The sequence below is a fragment of the Bombyx mandarina genome, chromosome 11, assembly GCF_030267445.1.
Source record: "Bombyx mandarina strain Sakado chromosome 11, ASM3026744v2".
In the NCBI taxonomy this organism is placed as follows: domain Eukaryota; kingdom Metazoa; phylum Arthropoda; class Insecta; order Lepidoptera; family Bombycidae; genus Bombyx; species Bombyx mandarina.
The window spans coordinates 4532654-4541914 of record NC_143218.1 but is presented as its reverse complement, the minus strand read 5'-3'; the positions used below and the strand labels follow the sequence as shown (position 1 = coordinate 4541914).

The following is a 9261-nucleotide window of genomic DNA, read 5'->3' as shown; positions in this document are numbered from 1 at the left end:
GTAAATTTTACAAAAGTATCATAATTCCGAGGCTCGCTAAAGATGTTCGTAGCATATGTTATAGAAACAAAAAAAAAACAATTTAAATGCGTTATAGAAAAACAAGTGTATTAAACAAATAATTAATTATTAATTTTATTGGTAACTGTTTATTCATAAAGGGAATATTTCTCCAACAAATTAGTATAAATAGCCGGCCTTTGGGCGTTTACAGACAGAGCAATCGAAGCTTCGAAGATGAATTGTAAAGTTGCTCTATTCCTGATAGTGGTAAGTCATTTCTAAGATATTCTCCGATAAAGGATCCAAAAACACCGCGAAGACAGTCGTTTGGATTCGCTGATACTTAAAAAGCTTGGCATTCGCTGTATCCCAGGGGAACGCTTTGAACAATTCAGTTCGGAGGTTCAATTCTTATTCGCACCATTTGCCGACAAACAGGGACGCTAGTGCTGCGCCTGTTCTCGGTAAATTTCCACAAATTATATTGGCTTTTAAATTGGTTTTATGGTTCATTGAACACACAAGCAGCTGCCGAAACGGTGTTTTCTATATTTATTCCGCGTATTAAAGCCAATAAAGTTCTTCGAATTTCATCTTGTGACGATACAATTAACAATCGATTCCACAACAATAGCAGGTAACATAGCAAGAAGAGAGCAAGCATTTAAGTTAAGAATGTCGTGGATAAAAATCGCGCAAATGTTTTCAACCGCGGCTGGAGCTTTATCTTCAACTTTGCTCCTTAGAGCTTAGAGCTCCGTCACACTTCATTTGTAAGGGCCAAAGACCAAGTAGTGATGGGGACATTAAAGAAGCAGAGCGTCCTCGAGTTATACCATCATTGTCATCATCATCCGAACGCCGTCGTTTACTCCTGCACATAAGCCCAATCCACGCCACTTATATATCACAAGTGAATACTCCTCAACTCAGCCGAAGAGTTCGATTCGTATAAATAAGCATGTCCCGTTTAGCGATGCGGATCTCAGAGGCAATTCGTTCAGTCTCCCATCGTCTTTGCGGCTTGGTATCCACATGTTCTTTTCTCACTGGATTCTCCTCCTGATTCCTGTTCAACTGAATATTAGCGCTGGGGCGTAGCATCGTCGCATTCTGAACTATAAAGACGTGGTTTTAGTATTACTTTCGCTGGTGCTGCGCAAAAATGTTTATTTTACATACCGGTGAGATGAATCAATTTGATTGTTCTAATGTATTAATGAGGATCAGTGGGATGCGGTATTTAAAGCTCTACAGTAACCATGTCGTGTTATTTGTCGTTCGTATACGCTTCGGATATGCTTGGTACACAGTGCCATCAGTGTTTGACTGGTTGGTTGGGTCCCAATCATTTACATGGATGGTGCTTTTAAGGCTTTTCTGAGTAATAAAAAAGAGGGAGACTTTAACAGTTCGGTCCTGCTCTGCTCGCATCCAGCAGATCCTCGCGAGTCTCAATAGGCCATCGGTCCACCTATCCATGCCACGCCTTTCAGCTTGGTGGAGGTCTATGTCCAGTATTGTAAGTCTCTGAGCTAATAGATAAAAAGATTAATAATTCGTTGTTTCTTTTTCAGGCTATTGTAGCCGTCCAGGCTCTGCCTTGCCGTAAGTAATGTTTTAACTGTTACAAAAAAAAAACGTTTGCGTCCACACGCAATGCTAAATTAAGAATTTTTTCGCTGATATACCGTACAAACGTGGTTATACTTCGGCGATTAGGTGTGCCGGAACTTATAGAATATTTATCACCTAGAGACAGTCCTATGACCGCCTATGGACCAAGATAATATCATGGGCGAACTCTTTTAATTATTAAAATGCTCGTTGAATGCTATTTTTTACTTCAAAAAAGAAGGAGGTTCTCAATTCGACTATATGTTTTTTTTATGTTTGTTTTCTTATAACTTTTGACTTTTTTTTTTTTTTGTGTCAGGAGGAAATCGCCGGACTCCCACCCTCCACTGGGGATGGAGGGTGGGGCATGTCGGAGTCGAACCGACTAAAACCTCCTGTCGCTCAACAACCAACGTCCAACCCTCGCATGAGACAGAACTCATGAAAAGGCAAGGGGAGGAGAGTGAAGCGTTTAGTGCGGAGCACATCTCTCCCATCACCCTCCCCCTCGGGACGCCGGGCCAGCGATCGTCGGCGCCACGACCACAAGCCCTCTCGGTCGGCAGGCTGTCCGAAGCCCGCCTAGATGGCGCCGGTTTGAATTGGTTATCCTACGAAATACCCCGCTGGGTCAGAACCAGCGTGGGTCGAGGATAGCCGGCCTTCCATCACCCGGATGCTCTTGCGTAAAATGCGTGCAGAGCAGCTTGCACGTCGTCTTCTTAGGCCCCTTCGCCGGGCCCCAGACCGACATATGAGGGGGACCCGAAACAGGGCCAGGGTTAGGGCGAGATCCGCCTCCCTGGCCCCCGGTCGACGGCGGCGGGCTTGTGCGTCTCTTACGCGCCCCGCCGCCTCCTTCTGCGAGATGGTGCACTCGCAGAAGTCGAGCATCGCCTTCCACGACTCGTCGCTGCCGAGCATCGATGCCACAACACTCGGCAACGACAAGTCGTTTCCTATTTTTGCGACGAGGACACGGCGCCACCCCTCCCATGCGGGGCAGGCAACGAGCGTGTGCTCCGCCGTGTCCAAGTCGCAACCACAATGGTAACACTCTGCCGTCGGCTCGGCTCCGATCCGGTGCAGGAACTCACCGAAGCAACCATGCCCAGTGAGCACCTGCGTGAGCCGGAAAGTGAGGCGTCCTCTGTCACGATTCACCCAATCCACAAGAATCGGGCGAATCGCCTCGACGGTCCTACGACCAGCCGAAGGATCGGCCAGCCGCCTGGACCATGCCTCCAGCACGGACCGCCGAGATTGGGCCCTCCGCGCTCTGACCACACTGGGGCTGGGACGCGCCACGCCCCGGGCACGAAGGTTAGCTCGCCACTGATAGTCAGCGGCGAGCGCCTCCGCCTCCAGGACCCAAGGCGGCGTCCCAGCCAGTACACACGCCGCCTCAAAAGAGATGGTGCGATAACCACGGATGACCCTTACCGCGATGGTGCGTTGCGGCCGTTGCAGCAACTTCGCTACCCCCACGGCCAGGGACTGGCCCCACACGGGTGCCCCGTATAAGGCCATTGACCGCACCACCCCCGTATAGAGACGGCGCGTCACCTGGTCAGGCCCCCCGATGTTGGGAAGAAGTCGGCTTAACGCGCCGGCCACCCCCAACAAACGAGGGACCAGGTGCTGAAAGTGAGCACGGAAGGTCCAACGACTGTCCAGAATGAGGCCGAGGTACTTTAACTGTACCCCGACCCCGATCCGGACGCCTCCAACCACGATATGGGCATCGACAGGTGGCACTCTCCGGGGCCTGTGGAACCACATGGCCTCGGATTTACTGAGCGCCACGTCGAGGCCCAATCTCCTAATTTTGCCGACGACATGCGCTACCCCAGCGGTGGCAAGACGAGCAGACTCAGCAAAGCTCCCTCCCCGGGCTACGACCAGCGTGTCGTCTGCGTAACATATTACGCTTAGGCCCGGGAGGAGGGCACCCCTCAGCACCCAGTCATACCCGATATTCCACAAAAGAGGGCCGAGTACCGACCCCTGTGGAACACTGCGCACGACCGGGAACCGATGTACGACCCCACCGTGTCCGGTACACGTGACCGATCTGTCCTCCAAGTAGGAGCCGACCAGCCGGCGAAGGTAGAGGGGCACTCCGTGTCTTTCCAGCGCCCCCCTATCACGGACTAGGGCAGGGTGTTAAACGCATTGGCGATGTCGAGCGACACCGCCAAGGCCACCCCACCCCCACAGACGGCCTCCTCCGAGAGGGCCCGCACGCGAAGGATCGCGTCCACCGTTGAGCGACCCTCTCGGAAGCCATACTGCTCCGCCGACAGATCGGGTCCCACCCCGATCAGATGCTGGATGATGCGGGCTGCCAGAATGCGTTCCAGCAGTTTGCCCACCTCATCCAACAACACGATATAACTTTTGACTGGGAAAATCGATTTTGATGATTCTTTTTTTATTAGAAAGCTGATGCTTCCTGCGTGGTCCCATTTCAATTTAGTACAGTTCTGTTAATGGTATCCATGAGAAAACCATGTAATAAATCTTAAATTTGCATTAAGTACGTGCACGACAAATAGATGAATAACTCAATAACTCAATATCACGCCAACCGATTTCGATGATTATTGTTTTAGTGTACATTCATTTGTTTTGTTATATCTTTTTTTTTCTATTTGAAGTCGGTTTTTGTTCAAGCATGTCTATTTACAATTATTTATAGTCTTGTGGAATATTTCCAGAGGAATCTAGACCGAGACGCTGCGGGTACAGGTATGGCTGCGGAGGCGGTCGAGGCAGGGGCTGTGGTGTGAGACGTCACGATTCAGGAGCAGATGACAACCAAGGGGGATCAGGTCTCGTCGGTGGAAATTCAGAATCAAATGACGAGGACTCCGATGATCGTTTATCAGTAATCAATAATACTGAAGGCCACGCTACCAGCAGCAGCTTCGACGAGCAAAGTTCTAGCGCTAGACAAAGCAGTAGCTCGTACCAGAGCCAGTCATACAACAAAGATTCTTCAAGTACCAATGAAAGCAGTGATGGAAGCTCTGGTTCGGGCAGAACCGGTTCAGCGGGAGGAACTGATGAGGATTCCGACGACAGCAGTGGTGCGACAAAAGGAAATAGCAGTAAGTCTTCCAGCAGTTCTCAAGGTCAAAGCGCAAGCAGTAGCAGCAGTGACGAAAAATCATCTCAGAGCAGCAGTAATAGTAGCAACAACAGTAAATCAAGCAGCCAATCTTCCAGTGGCAACAACAGTTCTGGTTCTAAGGGCTCGGGATCAGAAGAAAGCAGTAATGGAGGCTCTGGTTCGGGAAGAACCGGTTCAGCGGGAGGAACTGATGAGGATTCCGACGACAGCAGTGGTGCGACAAAAGGAAATAGCAGTAAATCTTCCAGCAGTTCTCAAGGTCAAAGCGCAAGCAGTAGCAGCAGTGACGAAAAATCATCTCAGAGCAGCAGTAATAGTAGCAACAACAGTAAATCAAGCAGCCAATCTTCCAGTAGCAACAACAGTTCTGGTTCTAAGGGCTCGGGATCAGAAGAAAGCAGTAATGGAGGCTCTAGTTCGGGAAGAACCGGTTCAGCGGGAGGAACTGATGAGGATTCCGATGACAGCAGTGGTGCGACAAAAGGAAATAGCAGTAAGTCTTCCAGCAGTTCTCAAGGTCAAAGCGCAAGCAGTAGCAGCAGTGATGAAAAATCATCTCAGAGCAGCAGTAATAGTAGCAACAACAGTAAATCAAGCAGCCAATCTTCCAGTAGCCAAAACAGTTCTGGTTCTAAGGGCTCGGGATCAGAAGAAAGCAGTAATGGAGGCTCTGGTTCGGGAAGAGCCGGTTCAGCGGGAGGAACTGATGAGGATTCCGAGGACAGCAGTGGTGCGACAAAAGGAAATAGCAGTAAGTCTTCCAGCAGTTCTCAAGGCAAAAGCGCAAGCAGTAGCAGCAGTGACGAAAAATCATCTCAGAGCAGCAGTAATAGTAGCAATAACAGTAAATCAAGCAGCCAATCGTCCAGTAGCAAGAACAGTTCTGGTTCTAAGGGCTCGGGATCAGAAGAAAGCGGTAATGGAGGCTCTGGTTCGGGAAGAACCGGTTCAGCGGGAGGAACTGATGAGGATTCCGACGACAGCAGTGGTGCGACAAAAGGAAATAGCAGTAAGTCTTCCAGCAGTTCTCAAGGTAAAAGCGCAAGCAGTAGCAGCAGTGACGAAAAATCGTCTCAGAGTAGCAGTAATAGTAGTAACAACAGTAAATCAAGCAGTCAATCTTCGAGTAGTAAGGACAGTTCTGGTTCTAAGGGCTCGGGATCAGAAGAAAGCAGTAATGGAGGCTCTGGTTCGGGAAGAACCGGTTCAGCGGGAGGAACTGATGAGGATTCCGATGACAGCAGTGGTGCGACAAAAGGAAATAGCAGTAAGTCTTCCAGCAGTTCTCAAGGTAAAAGCGCAAGCAGTAGCAGCAGTGACGAAAAATCATCTCAGAGCAGCAGTAATAGTAGCAATAACAGTAAATCAAGCAGCCAATCGTCCAGTAGCAAGAACAGTTCTGGTTCGAAGGGCTCGGGATCAGAAGAAAGCAGTAATGGAGGCTCTGGTTCGGGAAGAACCGGTTCAGCGGGAGGAACTGATGAGGATTCCGATGACAGCAGTGGTGCGACAAAAGGAAATAGCAGTAAGTCTTCCAGCAGTTCTCAAGGTAAAAGCGCAAGCAGTAGCAGCAGTGACGAAAAATCATCTCAGAGTAGCAGTAATAGTAGTAGCAACAGTAAATCAAGCAGTCAATCTTCGAGTAGTAAGAACAGTTCTGGTTCTAAGGGCTCGGGATCAGAAGAAAGCAGTAATGGAGGCTCTGGTTCGGGAAGAGCCGGTTCAGCGGGAGGAACTGATGAGGATTCCGATGACAGTAGTGGTGCGACAAAAGGAAATAGCAGTAAGTCTTCCAGCAGTTCTCGAGGTAAAAGCGCAAGCAGTAGCAGCAGTGACGAAAAATCATCTCAGAGCAGCAGTAATAGTAGCAATAACAGTAAATCAAGCAGCCAATCGTCCAGTAGCAAGAACAGTTCTGGTTCTAAGGGCTCGGGATCAGAAAAAAGCAGTAATGGAGGCTCTGGTTCGGGAAGAACCGGTTCAGCGGGAGGAACTGATGAGGGTTCCGACGACAGCAGTGGTGCGACAAAAGGAAATAGCAGTAAGTCTTCCAGCAGTTCTCAAGGTAAAAGCGCAAGCAGTAGCAGCAGTGACGAAAAATCATCTCAGAGCAGCAGTAATAGTAGCAATAACAGTAAATCAAGCAGCCAATCATCCAGTAGCAAGAACAGTTCTGGTTCTAAGGGCTCGGGATCAGAAGAAAGCGGTAATGGAGGCTCTGGTTCGGGAAGAACCGGTTCAGCGGGAGGAACTGATGAGGATTCCGACGACAGCAGTGGTGCGACAAAAGGAAATAGCAGTAAGTCTTCCAGCAGTTCTCAAGGTAAAAGCGCAAGCAGTAGCAGCAGTGACGAAAAATCATCTCAGAGTAGCAGTAATAGTAGTAACAACAGTAAATCAAGCAGTCAATCTTCGAGTAGCAAGAACAGTTCTGGTTCTAAGGGCTCTGGATCAAGTGAAAGTGGTGATAAAAAGTCCAGTTCTCGAGGAAGTTCTGGTGACAACTCAGACGATGACCAAACTGATTCAGCCAGATCAAATAGTAAGCATTCCACAAGCTCTGATGCGTCCACTAAAAAAAGTTCGTCTAGAAAGAGCTCCAACCACCATAGTAGCAGAAGTCAGCAAGCTCATAGTAGCAGAAGTCAGCAAGCTCATAGTAGCAGCAGTAAACAAGCCCAAAGCAGCAGTAGTCAACAAGCCCAAAATAGCAGAAGTCAGCAAGCTCATAGTAGCAGAAGTCAGCAAGCTCATAGTAGCAGCAGTAAACAAGCCCAAAGCAGCAGTAGTAAACAAGCCCAAAGTAGCAGCAGTAAACAAGCCCAAAGCAGCAGTAGTAAACAAGCCCAAAGTAGCAAAAGCGAGCAAGCTCATAGTAGCAGCAGTGAACAAGCCCAAAGCAGTAGTAGTAAACAAGCCCAAAGTAGCAGAATTCAACAAGCCCAAAGCAGCAGTAGTCAACAAGCCCAAAGTAGCAGAAGTCAGCAAGCTCATAGTAGCAGAAGTGAGACAGATAGTAAGAGCAGTAATAGCGGTGGCCATTCTAATCATAGCAGTAGAACTGAACAAAAGAGCAGCGCAAAAGAAATTTCAAGCAGTGAACAGTCACAGAACTTCTCAAGCAGTTCACAGAAATCTGCCGAGGCCGCTGATGGATCTGAAAGCACCCAGTCAGCAAGTGAATACTCGAGCAGCCAATCAAAGGCCAGTAGCAGTTTTAGCGCTTCGAGTGCCAGTGAAAGTTCTTCATTAAGCAGCGACGTGAACTTCGAAGAGAAGACCGACTAAAACGGCCAACGATTTAAATGTTTCATGTTAATAGCGATAAAGGTAATATTATTTGGGCACCGTTCCGCACCTCGTTTAATTACCATAGCGGACACGATGCGATGGTTTCTGTAACGATTCGTCAATTATTTCGTTAATAGAACTACATATAAGACTTCCTTTATCGATATTAATGTGAGCTGAAAACGCAAAACACAATATACGATAGCTTTTATTACATTTAGAACGCAAAATTCATATTGGAAGAACATTAACATGTTTACTGTAAAACTATTTAACTTTTGGATATAACATAAATAAATTACGAACATTAATCGCTGTTTCTAATTTACATCCCAAGACAATTCATCATGTTACAATATAAACTTCTAATTGTAAACGTCGGCGCAACGTCACCATTTAGTTAACTAAAAATAGTTGAAATCAACTGTTTCCTTAATGTTGGCATGTCGACTGTTTAAAACGGTATTCAAGAGAATTCATATTTTTTTTTTTTTTTTTATTGCCCTTGTAGGCAGTTGAGCACACGGCCCACCTGATGGTGAGTGGTTACCGTCGCTCATGGACTTCAGCAATGCCAGGGGCAGAGCCAAGCCGCTGCCTACCGCTTAATACTCTCCATAAGCCTCGTTTGAAGAAGGACATGTCATAGCGCTCGGGAAACACCGTAGAGGGGAGCTCATTCCATAGCCGGATGGTGCGTGGCAAAAAAGATCTCTGGAAGCGCACTGTGGATGACCGCAGTGGCTCCAGGTAGTATGGATGAACTCTACTCCGGTGGTGGGCGGTGCGGTGGTAAAAACGAGATGCCGGTATCATCTCGAATAATTCCTCAGAGCACTCCCCATGGAACATACGGTACAAAATACAGAGGGAACCGAAGTCCCTCCGCAGACCCAGAGGTTCCAAACGATCCGAGAGAATGGGATTATCGACAATCCGAACGGCCCTCTTCTGTAGGGAGTCAAATGGAAGAAGCTGGTATTTGGGAGCCCCGGCCCAGAGATGGGAGCAATACTCCACGCGAGGCCGGACTTGTGCTTTATAAAGCAAAAGCCTTTGTCCAGGCGTGAAGTACCGCTTCGCTCTGTTGAGGACTCCCAGCATTTTGGACGCCAACTTGGCTTTGCCTTCCAAATGACTCCGAAACTGGACGTCGCTCGAAATGTCGACCCCAAGTATCCCGATACTCTTAGAAGGTTGCAGGGATACTCCTT

At 48.2% G+C, this 9261-nt stretch overlaps 1 protein-coding gene across 1 annotated transcript; it reads left to right on the top strand.

Annotated features, from left to right (window-relative positions):
* Positions 1-216: 216 nt before the first annotated feature.
* On the top strand, positions 217-8358 carry Ser3 (sericin 3). Its single transcript, XM_028174075.2, has 3 exons — positions 217-270; positions 1581-1611; positions 4341-8358. The coding sequence occupies exons 1-3, from the start codon at positions 238-240 to the stop codon at positions 8042-8044; spliced, it is 3768 nt and encodes a 1255-aa protein (XP_028029876.2). The 5' UTR covers positions 217-237; the 3' UTR covers positions 8045-8358.
* The last annotated feature ends 903 nt before the right edge of the window (positions 8359-9261 follow it).